The sequence below is a fragment of the Canis lupus genome, chromosome X (genome assembly GCF_003254725.2).
Source record: "Canis lupus dingo isolate Sandy chromosome X, ASM325472v2, whole genome shotgun sequence".
Taxonomy (NCBI): domain Eukaryota; kingdom Metazoa; phylum Chordata; class Mammalia; order Carnivora; family Canidae; genus Canis; species Canis lupus.
The window spans coordinates 122787519-122803279 of record NC_064281.1 but is presented as its reverse complement, the minus strand read 5'-3'; the positions used below and the strand labels follow the sequence as shown (position 1 = coordinate 122803279).

General features: G+C 69.0%; 1 protein-coding gene and 1 long non-coding RNA gene across 3 annotated transcripts; one reads left to right on the top strand and one right to left on the bottom strand.

Annotated features, from left to right (window-relative positions):
* The first annotated feature begins 357 nt into the window (after nucleotides 1–357).
* Nucleotides 358–2674, top strand: EMD (emerin). Of its 2 annotated transcripts, none has more exons than XM_025460577.3 (6): nucleotides 358–566; nucleotides 653–760; nucleotides 924–1001; nucleotides 1229–1362; nucleotides 1793–1866; nucleotides 1944–2674. In XM_025460577.3, exons 1-6 carry the CDS (start codon nucleotides 485–487, stop codon nucleotides 2275–2277), a joined length of 810 nt encoding a protein of 269 aa, XP_025316362.1. In that variant the 5' UTR covers nucleotides 358–484; the 3' UTR covers nucleotides 2278–2674. The 2 variants fall into 2 exon arrangements, with proteins under 2 accessions (XP_025316362.1, XP_025316363.1); XM_025460578.3 differs by having other exon boundaries at nucleotides 363–566; nucleotides 1820–1866.
* A 12362-nt stretch (nucleotides 2675–15036) lies between these two features.
* Nucleotides 15037–15761, bottom strand: LOC125754592 (uncharacterized). Its single transcript, XR_007409236.1, has 3 exons — nucleotides 15658–15761; nucleotides 15296–15495; nucleotides 15037–15225 (listed from the first exon to the last, which is right to left on the bottom strand). It is a non-coding gene; the product is annotated as an uncharacterized LOC125754592 (long non-coding RNA).

Below are 15761 nucleotides of genomic sequence, written 5' to 3'. Positions count from 1 at the left end.
CGCCTCGACCGCCCGCCCCGCCCCGCCCCCACGTCGCGGCGAGCCCACGCTCGTCCCCCGCCCCCGCAAGCCCGACTCCTCGCTCGAGCCCCGCCCCTGCGCGCCAGCGCGTGACGCCCCTCGGCCGGCGGGCCCCGCCCCTCCGGAGCGCGGCCCCGCCCCGCCGCCGCCGCCAGCCTATCCCGCCCGCTTGCGACGTCTGACGTCATGACGCCCGCCCCGCCCGCTCCCACGGTCCCCCGCTCCGCGCCGGCGCCGCCGGCCCGGCCCCGCCCCGCCCCGCGCGCAGTCCGCAGAGCCCGCGGCCGTGACGCGAGCGTGACGCAGGCGTGACGCGAGCGCTGCCGCTCCCGAGACGCTCGCGCCGCCCCCGCCGTGCTCGGAGGCAGCGGTAGCTGGGCCCGCGTCGCCAGGCCCGGGCCCCCCCAGCTCCCCGCCGCCCGCCGCCCGCCAGGCCCGGGCCCCCGGGTCCCCGCCGCCCGCCATGGACGACTACGCGGTCCTGTCGGACGCCGAGCTGGCCGCCGTGCTGCGCCAGTACAACATCCCGCACGGGCCTGTCGTGGGTACGCGGCGGCGAGCGCGCCCCCTCCCCGCCCCCCCCCGGGGTCCGGCCCGCGGCCCTGACGCCCCGCGTCCCTTGTCTGGCCAGGTTCCACTCGCAAGCTCTACGAAAAGAAGATCTTCGAGTACGAGACCCAGAGGCGGAGGCTGTCGCCCCCCAACTCGTCCGCCTTCAATTTCTCCTATCGGTTCTCGGGTGAGGCCCCCGCCCCGGATCTCCACCTGGCCTCCCAGGGGGACGGGGTTTGGGCGACGGGGGGCACGGGGTCCGGAGGGTGTGGCAGGGGCGGTGGCTGGGAGGGGCACAGGAAGAAGGGAGGGGAGCCGGGGGCAAATGGTCCCGCCCCCCCCCCCCTCAGACTTAGATTCGGCATCCGTGGACTCGGATATGTACGATCTGCCCAAGAAAGAAGACGCCTTGCTTTACCAGAGCAAGGGTAAGGCTGGGCGGGCGGGGGGGGGGCACCCTGGGGGGGGCACCCTGTCACCCTTACCCCCTCCCTCAGGGAGCCTGGTGTTGGGGGGACCTGGGATCTCAAGCCCGTCATCCTCAGCAGCCCCAGAGGGGAGAGACGGTGCCACAGGCTCCCACGTGGGACTGAGATTAGGGCCAGGTGGGCGCAGCCACTGTGCACCTTGCTACCGCTCTCCCCCCCTTCCCAAGGCTACGGCGATGACTACTACGAGGAGAGCTACCTGAGCACCAGGACCTACGGGGACCCTGAGCCTGTGGGCTCCTCCAAGGGCTTCCGCCAGCCATCAGCTTCACTCGCAGATTCGGACACCTTTCACCACCAGGTGAGTTGGCTGCCGAGCACCTGCATACAACCTGTGGGGGTCATAGCTGGGCTTGGACAAAACCTGGACGGGGGGGGGGGGGGGGGGGCGCACGCGGTAGGCCCTGTGCTTCCCGAGAGGCAAGGTAAGTGCACACCTCCCTTGGCAGGGCCGTCCTTGGGGGAGTGTCAGACCTAACACTAGGGCACCTGGGACGCCGTGCACCCTGACCTGGGATCTAGGTTTGAGATCTTTCTCAGACCCCCCGGGGCAGAAAGTAAGGTGCAGGCGGCCAGGATACCTGTCGAGTTGTGGAGCGGGTGACAAAGCCCTACCGGGCTAAGGCTGGTAACTCAGGAGGGTTTTGGAGGGAACAGGGTCCGGGTGTTTCAGCTAGGCTAGTTTGCAGTGAGGACGGGACAGGCTACAGGCTGCTGACTCTGCTGGCCAGTCCCCTCTCCCTGACTGTTACCTGCAGGTGCGCGATGACAGTCTCTTCTCTTCTGAAGAGGACAGCAAGGACAGGTGAGTGGCAGGAAGGGCCGGGCAGCGGGTGGTTCTGGGCGCAGGCCCCCTGGCTCACCTGCTGTCCTCTGCCTCAGGGAACGCTCCGGGTATGGCCGGGACAGCGCCTACCAGAACATCGTGCACTACCGCCCTGTTTCCAACATCTCCAGAAGCTCCCTGGGCCTGTCCTATTATCCCACACCCTCTTCCACCTCTCCCATATCCTCATCTTCATCTTCCCCCACTTCGTGGCTCACCCGTCGTGCTATCCGGCCAGAAAAGCAGGCCCCTGGGGCTGGTCTGGGCCAGGACCGCCAGGTCCCACTCTGGGGCCAGCTGCTCCTGTTCCTGGTCTTTGCTGCCTTCCTGCTCTTTGTTTACTACTCCATGCAGGCTGAGGATGGCAATCCCTTCTGGACGGAGCCCTGAGGGGCTGGCTTCGTGGCCAGCTGTTCCCGGAAGTCCTGGCTGACTGCCTTAGTAGTGTCTGCTGGGGGAGGGGGTGGGGGCTTTTCTGTGTGTTCTAGCTTCGGTGTGCTGGGCTTGGCCCAGGGCAGTGCTTGCTCCCCTGCCTCGTTCTGCCCAGGAGGTGGCAAGCCCAGGCCCTCCGCGGCATGGCGGGCCCGGGCAGGCCTTCCTCTGGAGTCTCCTGGTCCTGCTTGCCTCTGATCCAGGGCCCAGGAGGGTAAGACCCTTCTCCTGGAGAGGAGAACATGGTTGTTGTCATTGCATGCCTCCTGTCTGTTGTCACCTCGTCGGGGGGGATTAACCCAGGCCACCCTGACTTTGTTTTCGTGGACACAATAAAAAGACCATTTATTTTTAACGTGTGGGCTCTCTTTGCTGGGAAGGACTTGGGCTGGGAGCCTCCAGGCCTTGGGTCTCCACGAGCAACATCTGGCTTTGTTCGCTCTCCCTTCTTGCTTTGGGGTTGGGGTAGGGATCGCATGCTACCCACGGGCACGTTTGTGCTTTACTGGTAGGGTTTGCTCCCTGACTCGTGACCCAAAGCTGCTGTAACTAGGCAAAGAAGCGTGCCCCCACGGGATGCAGAGAGCTCCCCCATAAATGCAGGTGAGGGTGCGTGCACAGCACTGGCTACAGATGTTCCGACAGGGAGGAGCCGACAGCCGGCCTCAGTACCCAAGGGCAGGTGGACAGGGAGGAAATGCGGCGAGTGGCGGGCTCCTCCCGGGCGGCCGCTTGTCCGGGGGGGGGGAGAGGCCCACAGGATGCCGCATCACCCCTGTGTAAATCCCACCCCTCACCTGCCTATGTTCTTGCTTATCTCCAGGTTTTCTGTGCGGGAGGCGAGCACCTCCACCTGCAAAGTACACACGTATTATTTACTTATTCATTTATTATTTATTTATTTACTTATTGATTGATTGTTTCTCAAAATTTTCTTTTTAAATATTTATTTATTCATGAGAAGGGGGGGCGGGGCAGAGACACAGGCAGAGGGAGAAGCAGGCTCCGTGCCGGGAGCCCAACATGGGACTCGATCCCAGGTCTCCAGGATCACACCCTGGGCCGAAGGCAGGCGCCAAAACGCTGAGCCACCCAGGGATCCGCACACGTGCCAGGGAAACGCAGGGCAGCGTGCCACATGAGGCCACGCACACGGTTCGGTGGGGCAGCCCAGGGGGAAGCGCTCAGCTGGAGGCAGGGGCTCCGGTGGACTTCCCCGACGGGAGGGGCCCCGGTCTCTCTCCCTGGCCTCTGACCAGCTCCTGGTTCAGGCCGTAGGACTCGGAGTGAGCTTGGGTCAGGGCTGGAACTGGGACCCCACCTACCCTTGGCTCCCGGCCGGTTCTTTTTCCTGCATGCTAGTCTTTCTCCCACGTTTGCGGGTGTGCGTGCATGTGTGTTTTCCTAAAAGTAACACGTGCATTTAGAACACCCAGAAAAACCTAGAGGAGTTGGTTCTTATTTCGCATCCCCCCCACACACACACAGCTTCGGCGTCCCTTGTTGGCTGCAAGCCACTCCCTCCGGGTTTGTCCCCTGGGGAATGGACTTCCCCCAGGCTCCCGCCTCTACCCCTCACCCTTCACCCTTCACCCCTCACCCCTCACTGTGTCAGTGCCGGGGCGGAGACCCAGATGTTCCGTGGCGCGCAGTGGGCATGGACACAGCATAATGCCTCCTCACCGATGACAGGGGCCCGACGGGCAGGTCAGTGGGCCTGTGTCAGGTCTCCAGTGCACCAGGACCCCGCAGAGGCACATTGAGGCAGCTCCTTTCACCAACTGATCCCAAATCAAGTGTGTTCGGGGAAGGGACTGACCCTGCCTGGGAGTGCAGCTGCCCCCAAAGCACTCAGTGCCTGGGCAGGCTATGGATCTGGGCAGAAAGGCAAGGGGAGCCTAGTGGACCCAACACAGGGCCTGGGGGAGTGGCGATGTTGACATGGTGACGCTCTGGAGTAGTTGGGGCCGAGCGAGGGGACACAGAGGAAGGGGAGCTGAGCTTGGGGCATCCCAAGGAAGGGAGAGAGTGCCACGGCTTCTGGATGGAATGGTGCTCTGTAGGCCTCTACCTGTTGCAGGAAAGGGGGAAGCCTGGTGTGCTTGGCACCCCCTGTGGTTCCTTGCAAGAGAGAAGACAGGAAAGGGGAGAAACAGTCCCACCCCTGTGCCCTAGTCTCCCCCTTTCCATTCATTTATTCCCCAAGGACAATCATCTCCATTCAGGTCCATGTGCCAGATGGAGGACTGCTCAGTGCTCCCAGAGTCCCTAGAGAGCACCCCCCACATCCTGCAGGGCTCTGAGGCACCCCCATTATGTGGAGTCTTGATAGCTAGGGACGGCACTGGGCTTCCCCGGAACTGCGCTTCAGGCTTTGTGTCACGATCCAGGGCTCCCTGTGCCCCTGAGTGCTCCCACACCTCTCCCAGTGCCCTGTGCCCCACCTGGTACCGTGCTCAACCCCTAGGGCCCTGGAACCCCATAAAGGCACCTGAATGCTCCCTGCTGCTCTCAGTGCCCCAATCGAAAGTTGTCAACGGCTCCACGGGGCTCTGATAGAGCCCCAGACCTCAAGGTCTTCACCCAGTGCTCTCTAGGGTTCTGGGACAACCTCTCGGAAAGCTCCCACAGGCCTCCTCTCTAAAGCCACCCAGGGCTGTGGAGTCACCCCACCAGGGCAGCCAGGGCTCCAGGACTCCCCTTCCCCAGGCTCAGGCCATCTTCCTTCCCCTCCATCCACACCAAGGGCTCCTGAGGTAGTGGGGCCACAGCAGGGGGCCAGTGGCTGCTGGTCCCGAGCACAGTGGCTCTGCTGGTGCCAGGGTGGTGGATGTGATGGGGCAGAGGCCCCGGCAGCCAAAGGTAGGGCACTGCGGGTACAGTTTCGGGGCTGCCAACGAGGGCAGAGCAGCATCCCAGGACGGGGGCAGAGGGGGTGCCCTACACACCCTGAGGGGTAGAGGCTGCAGGTGCTGCTCCTGAGCCTGCCTCTCCGCTGCGGCCCTGACACTTCTAGGGGAGAAGGGCCCGCACAGGGCGGACCCGAGGTGCACCTGCCTTGACACTCTAGCACCCAGGAGCCGGAGCTGCCACCTGCGCGGATGGCTACGGGGCCACTTGGCCCAGCACAGCGTGGGCACAGCACAGACCCCAGCTCCAGGCGGCGAGTGCGTGGCTCCCGAGATAGAATACCCCAGGCCTCAGCGCCTAAAGGGCGGGACACCGGCGGTGGGGCCCCGCTGTTCGTGACTGTGCGGGCCTGCCGCCCCGCGCTCCTGGTGGCCGGCCCCGGGACCCCCCTGCGCACCCGAGGCAGAGGGCACCGGAGAAGGCGCTCAGGCCCCGCCGCCGGGCGAGCTGGCCGGGCCCCCACGGGAGACGCTCCGGAGCCGCGCCCCGCTAACCCGGGGTCCCCGGCCCTCCCCGGGCGGCTGTGACCCATGTCGGGCGGCCAGGCCAGGAGATGCCAGCTGGGGGACAGCCCCGCACGGAGGCCACAGGCCGGGCCCGAGCCCGACGCCCCCCCAGGCGGGGGCAGGAGGGAGCAGGACCGGGAGGCCGTCCCTGCGGAGGGCTCGGGGGTACACAGGCCCATGGTACCCGGCCAAGGCCCGCCAGGGCTCCATCCTGCGGGGGACAGACGGCCTGGGACCCTCCTACCCCCCCGCCCCCAGCCAGGCTCCCGGACTCGGGCACCGGGTGAGGAGGCCTGGTAGGTCCCCCAGAGCCAGCAGGGGGCGAGGCTCAGCCCCAGCAGGCCCCACACCAGCCCCGACCGCCAACCCCCCCCAGGGCCGGCCCCACATCATCCATTAGGTCCAGGGAGGGGACAGGGTCACCCTGGTCGGGAGCACCACCAGCCCGCAGGTCCCGGCTGGTCCCCAGGTCCAGGCAGGCCCAGGCAGCAGATGGCCGAGGTGACCACCCCCACCCCACAGGCAGCCTGCAGCCCTGGCCCAGCCACACCTCTGCGGCAGACCCTCCCCTGTGTCCCCCCCCGCCCCTCCGGGTGAGGAAAGGGGAGCACTGGGCCTGCGGGGGGGCTGGGGCTGCTGCTCCACTGAGCCGGTGACGGAGTCCCAGCACTTGAACACAGGGATCGTCAGTCCGGGGACCGTTGGGGGTCCCTTGGGCCACCCAGCCCCGGTGGGCTCACCCCACTCCAGGACGCGGGGCCAAGGTGCTCCAGGGCAGCCCCACCGCCAGGGCCCCGACACAGCCAGGGGGACGAGGCTGGGGTGGCCCCCCAGACAGGCAGGGCCGGGAGCACGCAGGTGCCGCGTGACACGGGGACCTCAGGTGCACTCAGCGCTCTGCTGCCCCGGACCGCGGGGTCCTGGGCCCAGGCCGGCTGCGGACAGGCCCCCCGGAGGCCGGGGTCTCCTCCTCGGGGGGCAGGTGCCTCCGGGGGCGCGTCACCCAGCAGCCCCCGCCCCACCCGCTCAGTGATTGGGTGACAGGCCCGCCTCCGCCACTACCCGCGGGACAGTCCCCGAAGGTGTCACTGAGCCACCCTGAGGCCGCAGCCAGGGGCGGCGGAGGGTGAGGCGAGCCCTGCACAGTGGGGGCGGCTGCCTTTGCCCTGGGTCGGCACCCCTGCAGAGGACAGGCCTGCACACGCGGCGGGGAGAGAGGCAGGCCCCTGGGGGGGGGGCGTGGGGACCGGCCGGCGCCCGGTGGCAGGGCCACTCCCAGGGCGGCCACCAGTGGGAGCCCCTGTGCACGGGGGGAGGGAGGGCTGAGCACCCACCAGGCCTCCGTGGGACAGGCCGGCGGGATGGCGAGGTCGCGGGTGGCCCGGGGCTGCGGATCCAGGGGCCTCGGTGTGTCCGGGGAGCCCTCTCAGGACCCCGCGGCCCTGCCCCTGCTGACGGGTGTCCCCGGGAGCCCGAGCACGTCCCCGAGGCAAGGGGAAGGCCCAGCCAGCACCGCGGCCTGTGCCTCTGGGCCCGGGGAGCCTGCCCCGCTCCCGAGACACCCGCCGTCCTCGGGCTCGACGGGCACAGGGCGGCCACCAGGGGCCCCACTGCGACAGCCAGCAGGACAAGCGGCCCCCGGAAGCCGCGTGACGCAGCAGAGCTGCCGAGCGAGTGGGAGCGTGTCACCGGGGAGTCCCGTGCGAGTCCCCGCCGGGGGGGAGGACGCGGTGGCACCTCTCCGGAGCAAGGACGTGCCGACAGCCGCTCCTCTGCGCCCCTGCCCGCGGCCCCGCCACCCCCAGCCGGGCCGCCCCCACCTGGGCTGTGCCCCCGGGCCTGTCCTCCGCACCCGCTGCCCCCGCCCGCTTGGCAGCCGCCGGGGAGGCCAGGGCAGTGGGGGAGGCCAGGGAGGAGGCCTGTGTGCACACAGAGGGGACCCCTGCCTCAGGGCGGCCGCTCCCCCCACCGGGGGAAGGAGAGGACGGGGTGGGGGCAGGCCGGAGCCCCTGGGTGGGGCCCTGGGAGCCGGGAACCTGCTGCCACCCAGCCTGGGGGTCGACAGCTCCCCCGCGGGGCGCCCCCGGGCTGCGGATACGGCAAGGGCTTCCTGGGCCTCCCCTGCACCGGGCGGCGAACTCCTGCCAGAGGCCCGGAGGCGCCCCCCCTCGGGCCTCCCGGGGCGCTGGGGCCTCGCCTCCCCCGGGGGATGTGCCCTAGGACGGGGACCCTCTGAGCTGCGGAGCCGCCGCTCACTCAGTGGGCTGAGCGTCCCCTCTTGGTCTGGGCTCAGGTCACGGCGTCAGGGTCCTGGGATGGAGGCCGTGGGGCTCCCGGCTCAGCGGGGAGTCGGCTTGGGGATCCCGTCCCGCCCTCTCCCTCTGCTCCTCCTGGTCCCTTCGGTCTCAAAAAATAAACGTTTCTTTTTTTAAAGCTTTCCTTTATTTATCCGTGAGAGAGGCAGAGCCACAGGCAGGGGGAGAAGCGGGCTCCCCGCGGGGAGCCCGGCGCGGGACTGGATCCTACACCCCGGGATCAGGCCCGAGCCCAAGGCAGGCACCCAAACGCTGAGCCAGCCAGACACCCCTCAAGTGAATCAATCTTAAAAAAGAAAAATGTGGAAAAGCCTGGAGAGTCCGATGACACCCAAACTCAAGTTGTGTGCCTGACCAAAGACAAACCCCAAACCACAGAGTCAAGGGACAAGTGACAGGCGGGGCAAAAATAGCAGGCAGATGTGACTCAGCGCGCGTCTCCTGACAGCAGGGCGCCAAGTGTCCACAAGGAAAAGGCCGAGGCGCCCGCGGGCGCAGGGCCGGGGAGGCCGAGGCCGAGGCCAGCCGAAGGCCACTCACCGGACCCCGCGGCCAGGACGCGCTCACGGGCCAGGGTCCCCGAGCTGCTCGCCCCGGGGACACGCGGTGGCCAGGGACCGGCCTTGCCCTCCACCTGCCGCTCCCACCGACCGCAGCCCCGGGCCAGAGCGCCGCCGTGGGTGGGGGAGCCGGGGGCAGGGAGCGGCCTCAGCCGGGGGCGGGGAAGAAGGGGTGCGAGGGGCAGCGCCCCAGGAGAGGCCGGCCGCGCCGAGCAGAGCGCTGGGGGCCCTCGGCGGCAGGCCCCGCGGCCGGGCTCCCCCAGGCCACTGTCGCCGTCCAGGCCGCTCCTGGCCCGGCTGGGGCGCGGCCGCGGGTCTCCGCCCTGCAGTCCGAGGTCCTCCCCTCCCGTCTCCTGGTGTCCACGTGCTGTCACCCGGGCCTGGGGCCGCCCGGCAGCGCCCCGAGCCGACGCCCCTTGCCCCCGGGCCGAGGCCGCTCCCCGCCCCCACCCCGCCCACCCAGGCAGGGCAGGGTGACCGCCGCTCAGCGGGAAGTCCCCAGCCCTCGAGGGCTGCAGCTCCAGGCGCGGGCCACGGGGACCCTGCGAAGGAGCGGGGCCCAGGAGGGCAGGGAGCATGCGCACACCTAGGACTCCCGGCCGGGCCCGGCTGCTGGGGGGGGGACGGGGGGGGGCGGTCCCGGTCGCGCAGGCGCAGCAGCCGCAGCAGCCCGGAGCTGCCCGAGGCGCTGTTCTCAGGCCCCACCTCAGGTGTGCAAGCTCAGAGTCCGGGGCGGAGCCCGCGATCCGAGTGTGAACAGACCCTGCGGGGCTTCCCATGCGGCCCTGCAGCGTGAGAACCGCGGCGCGCCCGGGTCCCGAAGGCCCCGCTCCTCCAGCAGCCTGGAGCCGCCCGTGCCGGCGCACCCTGCTGCGCTCCCCCGACGGGCCGGCAGGCGGCACAGCTGACGGCCGCGGGGAGGGGCCGGAGCGGCCCGGGCGTGCGGGTGCACGACTCCCCCCCCCCGGGCACACCTGCCCAGGGCCGCGGGAAACGCTTCGTTACCTTCCTGCCGTGCCCACCGCACGAGTGTGCACACATGCCCCGGGGAGCACCGCGCCCCCGCGCACTGGCCGTGGTCCTGCCCACCTGCCGGGCACTGGGCGTGTGTGTGCACGCGTGTGCGTGTGCGCGTGCTGCCGGGACCTCGGGACCCGCGCTTTGCAGAGAACCGTCCCCATCACTGGCCGCCGCCCTGCCCACCTGCCGGGCACTGGGCGTGTGTGTGCACGCGTGTGCGTGTGCGTGTGCTGCCGGGACCTCGGGACCTGCGCTTTGCAGAGAACCGTGCGACGCACCCCGAGGGCGCTGGGACACAGTGGCCTGCTGCAGGGGGTGCGCGCGGCGGGGCCCGCGGCGGGCGGGGCGAGGAGCAGGGCGCGCGCGTGGGTGTGGCAGGGCCACGGTCGGGGTCGGCCCTGCGAGGGGGACCGCCCAGGAGCCCCCCGCCGAGCCCTCTCAGGGGCCTGGCCTGCGACGGACTCGGTCCCCGGTCGCCCCGGGGGGGGCCCACCGCCCTGCCCCGACTCCGGCCCCGGGGGCCCCGGTACACCGCGCCCGGCCGTCTGCGGGTCAGACTCCCAGGACGGCGCGGGCGGGACCTGCAGGGCGCGCGGGAGAGGAGCCCGACGGAGCCCCCCACCGCGCCCCGGGGCCCGGACGCCCTAGGGGCTTCTCCTCGGCCTCCCCCGGAAGGACGGGGCCCCCAGGCCTCGGGGAAGGCGGCCTCCGGCCGGGCCCAGACCCCCGGAGCGGCGGGGCGGCAGCCCAGGGACCCGGGCGCGTGGGGAAGGCTGGGCCGTGGTTCCCGCGCGCTGGCCCCGCCCCGACGCCCCGGTGAGTCCCCTTACGTCCCTCAGCGCAGGCGCGGGGGCCCCGCCCCGCCCGTAGCGGGGCCCCGCCCTCCCGGCCCGCCCCTTCCGCTTCGTTCCGCCAATCACGAAGCTCGGTTCCGGACGGGCCCGCCCCCCGGCCGCCTGAGAAAGCCCGGCCCCTGGGAGCCTGACGGACGCCCCGCTGCCCAATCACGACCCGCAGGCCCCTCGGGCTCCGCCCCCGCGCCCCCTCCTAGCCCCGGCCCGGGAGCGGCGGGAGGCCTGGACGCGGGCCCTGGGCCTCGGCGGTGGCGTGGGGACTGGGGACTCTGCAGAGTCGCCCTGCCTGTGTGCTTTGGTTTGGACTTGGGTCTGGCAGCGAGGAAACTCCGGGGAATGACCCGGAGCCTCCAGGGCGCTTCGCTCGGTTCTCCTAGGGCCGGCGTGTTGCACGACTGCGCGGGGCACACTAGCAAATGGCACGGGGCACCCGAGGGCCGCTCGGAGCGTGGTGCGTCCGTGTGCGCGCGCGCGGCCCCGCACGCGGGTAGATCCAAGTGACCCCTGGGCATCCTGCCCACTCGTTCCCTCCCGAGGAGCCCCCCGTTGGCCTAAGCACAGCCTCCTCCCCTCTCCTCCCGCCCCTCGGCCACCAGTGCTGTGTTCTGGTCTAGCGCTTGGTCCCTTGATCACTGAGGGAAACGGACCGGTGCGCTGTGCAGGCCGCATCAGTAACCCGGGGCGATGGCCCCCCCTCCCCCCCTCCCCTCACACCACGCCCTGGAGGCCCATCCAGATTGCTGCGTGTGTGCGTGTGTGCGTCCACAGTCGGTTCTTCCTTCCTATTGCGAGCTGCTGCAGCCCTTGCCCTGGGGCAGCCAGGGGCACGCGCATTCCCCCGCCCTGCGGAGGGCGGGATGCCTGTTGCCAGCTGCGGGTTCCTACCACTACACCTGCTGGAACATTCATGGACACGTTTCCGTGTCATCCTGTGTCCATCTGTTTGGTATAAATGCCCAAGGGTACAATGGTGGGGCCTGTGGCGATGGACGCTTGGCTTTAAAGTCTATCTTCTTCGGGATCCCTGGGTGGCGCAGCGGTTTAGCACCTGCCTTGGGCCCAGGGCGCGATCCTGGAGTCCCGGAATCCGGTCCCGGGTTGGGCTCCCTGCGTGGAGCCTGCTTCTCCCTCTGCCTGTGTCTCTGCCTCTCTCTCTGTCTGTGTCTATCATGAATAAATGAATAAATCTTAGAAAAAATAAGGTCTATCTTCTCTGCACCCACCGTGGGGCTGGGGCTCAGGATCCCGAGATCGAGATTCCCACGCTCTGCAGACTGAGCCAGCCCACGCCCCTGGACGTTTAATTTTAAGGACCTGCCGGAGGGGCAGCCCCGATGGCCCAGCGCTTTGGCGCCGCCTTTGACCCAGGCCATGATCCTGGAGAATCAGGATGAAATCTCTCATGAATAAGTGAATAAAATCTTAAAAAAAAAAAAAGCTCTGTGGAAACCTTCCAGGTCATTAAACAAATGTCTAGCTCACTGCTTCTCTGGCTGCATGGCTTTGACAGCATCCATGTGCCATAGTTTACATAATGCGGCCCCCCAGTTGGTGGTACCTGTCCCTTTCTCCTCTCTCTCTGCGGTTCATCGCAGCGCTGCAAGTCCACACCGTGAAGGTGTCAATCGCCCTCCAGGCCGCTCCCTCTTCCTGGTGGAATCGCCAGGTCACGGCCTGTGGGCACTGGACGTCTTAATACGCGAAGTAATTGCCTCCCCGAAGGACGCGTACTTGCCCTCCGCTAGGGCTCTTAGTTGTCACGAATGTTGCACGTGTTTCCCTCAGTGCGTCTTTGTCTTGAAAGACTCAGCCTGCTGGTTGGGCTGTCAGGAGGTGATGGGTGTTGGGCGCGGGGTGGCTCAGCGGTTGAGCGTCTGCCTTTGGCTCAGGGCGTGATCCCGGGGTCCTGGGCTCCCCGCAGGGAGCTGCTTCTACTTCTGCCTGTGTCTCTGCCTCTCTCTCTGTGTCTCTCAGGCAGAGTCAGAGACAGTCAGAGGGAGAAGCAGGCCCCATGCAGGGAGCCTGACGCGGGACTGGATCCCGGGTCTCCAGGATCACGCTCTGGGCCGAAGGCGTGCTAAACCGCTGAGCCGCCCAAGATACCCCCCAATAAGTCTTTTTTTTTTTTTAATTTATTTATGACAGTCATACAGAGAGAGAGAGAGAGACAGAGACACAGGCAGAGGGAGAAGCAGGCTCCATGCACCGGGAGCCCGATGTGGGACTCGATCCCGGGTCTCCAGGATCGCGCCCTGGGCCAAAGGCAGGCGCCAAACCGCTGCGCCACCCAGGGATCCCTTTTTTTTTTTTTACAAGAGAAGTTACGCCTCTTTTTTAAGATTTTACTTTGAAGCGCTGTGTACACCCCCGTGGGGCTCGCACCCACAACCCCGAGGTCGAGTTGCTTGCTCCTCAGCGGAGCCCGCCAGGCGCCCCGAAGTTGCACTCGTTTGTAGGACCAAATGTACGAAGCTCCCAGTCGATGATCCCGGGCACAAAGGCCTCTTCCCTCGCGTGAGGCTGGTCAGGTGACTCGGGGGGAGCTCGGCAGTCCCCGCTGCCAGTCCCTCCGTGCTGGGCCCATCGCCGCGGCCCCGGGCGTCGTCCACACGGTCCCGTGCTGCCCGGGGCCGCAGGGTGGGGGCCGGCCCCGCCGCTCTGCCCCCGGGCCCTGCCGACCGGACCCGGGAGGCCAGTCCAGTGCGGGAGAAGGGCAGGAAGTGGGGAATGGGGAAAGGTTAGTGACGCTGTTTCAGTGCATCGTGGCCGCAGGTCAGCCAGGGAGATCCCTGGGGAGCAGAGCCCGGGAATGAGAGGAGGGAGCGGGGATGAGGCCGAGGCTGCGGGGGGAGCTGCCCTGGGGTTTCCCGGGTGCCAGGGGGGACGGCTTTCAGCAGGGACAGCAGGTCCCGCCAAACCCAAACCCAGGTTCTGGAAGGGTGAGCTCCGCGGGGGAAGGAAGGACAGGGATAGGAAAAGAGGTGGGCGTGAATGAGCTGCGGGTGGGGGCGCGGGGGAGATCCCCCCACTGCCGTCCCAGTGTCCCCGAGCAGGGGCTGCCTTCCCCAGGCTGCGGGCCCAGGGGCTCCAGCGGGCCCCCTGCTGCTGGAGGAGCCGCCCCCCACTGTCCTGCCAGCACTGCTGGCTCCTGGCCCAGCTCCCCAGGGGGGAGCCCGTCTGCAGGTGAGGAAAGGAGGAGAGCCCTCCAGCGGGTGGGGCGGCTTCCTCTGCACCCCGGCTGGCAGGCAGCTGAGGCCCCGTCCAGGCCGCAGGGCTGCCAGCCGAGCCCTTCGGGGGGCCTGCTCTACAGTCCCCCGGGGAACCCGTAGGCTCCTGAGGCCTGAGAGGGGGGCCCAGTCGAGTACCCCCGGGGGGCCTCGGGCCAGCACGCAGCCGAGGGCGGAGGGTGAGCCCGAGAAGGGCCTGCTCACGTGGTTAAGCGTGTGTGCGCGTGTGTGCGCGTGTGTGTAGGGGGCTGCACCTCAGGGACTGACCTTTGAATCCTGCTGAGCTCACGGAGGGTGCTCACAGGTATTTACACACGGTTTGCACTACTGGGGTAGAAAGCCACTCGCTCCGCACGTGGCCACCAGCCCCTGAGCTACACGGACCCGAGGACCCAGGGCAAGGCGTCACGGGAAGAGCCGACATCCGAGGGGCCCAGGCCAGGCGCAGCTGGGCGGCCGGTCGCCAGGGCCGCACCCCTGGGTGTCGGGGTGGGGCGTCCCAGCCCCAGGCTGGGTGCGGGGCTTCCTTCAAACACAGGGGAGCGTCCAGGCAGGTGTGGGAAAGCACACGAGGCCTAAGAACCACAGTCATTGCAGCAGGAATGGCAGCGGGGGGCGGGGGTACAGCAGAGGTGGGGCGCCCAGGCCAGGCCCAGCGGCGGGAAGCCGGGGCCTCAGCAGCCCCCTCCTGCGCGGGGTCCCCCCTTGGAGGGTCATGTGGCTTCCTCCTTCCCCGCGGGCGACAGCAGTCCCCCCACGAGTCCAGGGCCCTCGCTTCGGAGGCCAGCCCCCCCTCCTGCCCTCGCCCTGGGCCTCAGGTTCCTCCCACAGCCCCGGGGCTCCGGGGGGCTCCGGGCCGCCCGTCCCCGCAGTCCCCGCCGTCAGGCCGAGGACCCTGCTGCTCGCCTGCAGTTCCCTCCGCGGAGGGACTGTTTCTAGAATGCTGACTCCTGCCGCCTGATTGGGGACTGAACCGGCGTGGGCCCCGAGCCGGACCGCCGGGATGGATCCTGGGGGCGGCTCCGCCCTTGCCCTTGGGGGGGTGAGACTCCTGGGCGGCGGCAGGGACCCCCCAGGCGGCAGGCTCCAGGCCCCCCCGGCGCGGGGAGCCGGGGGCGGGCGGGTGCTCCCCTGCCCGTGGTGCTCACTACGGCTGCGAGGTCGGGGTGTGCGAGGTGCCCGGGGCGCCCCGACAGCGCGGCGAGGCGGGACGAGCTCAGGGTCCTTCCCTGTCCGCTTGGCTCACAGTAGAACCAGCAGCGTCCCTGCTCCGCAGCCCCCCAAATCCTCTTACTCCCTCTCCCTCAAGGGCTCAGGGCAGGAAATCAGACACGGGGTTTCATTGTGCGGCTCACAGATGCCAGCGTCAGTGGAATTCCCAGGCTCTCTGCGTTTCCCACGTGCAAGGGAGGCCGGCGTGGAGGAGCGCGGCCCTGCAGCCCGGAATTGGGACCCACGGTTGGCCTCGCTGGGAGCTGAGGATCGGGGAGCTCCGAGTGCCTCTGAGCGTCAGCCTGCGGAGGACGGGCCGGGTGAGCGTGGGCACGCCCCCTGCCCGCCCCTTCCCGGGCTCCCGGGCCCTACCTTGAGTGCTGGGCGTCCCCGCTTGTCCTCCCGTCCGGGTAAGGCAGGCCTTGGGGCGTGTGCCCCGCGGTGCCGAATTCGCGGCCAGCGCCCCTGGGCCCGCGGTCTCGGAGTGCGGGGGGGCAGCGCCGCTCGGCTGTCGCGCCCGCGGGGGGGCTGCTCCGTCGACGACTGCGCGCGCACCCCATGTGCTCGCCGGCCTGAGTTTGAGGACGATCACCGTGTCGCCTGTCATTTCCCTCTCGGCCTGGCAGCGCCCGCACAGCCCTGCCGCCGCCCCACCCGCAGCCCGCCCCCCGCCCGCAGCCCTGTCCCTCCGGGCGTCACCCCCCGCAGGCGGCGTCCCTCCGTCTGGGGCGTACCTCTGGCGGTCGCTGGAGCCGACGTTAGCCGCAGCGCTCCCTCCCCCGGCGGTGCCTGGGCCCCCGGCTGCTGCGCCCCTCTGGGCGTGGGGGTGCGCACCTCG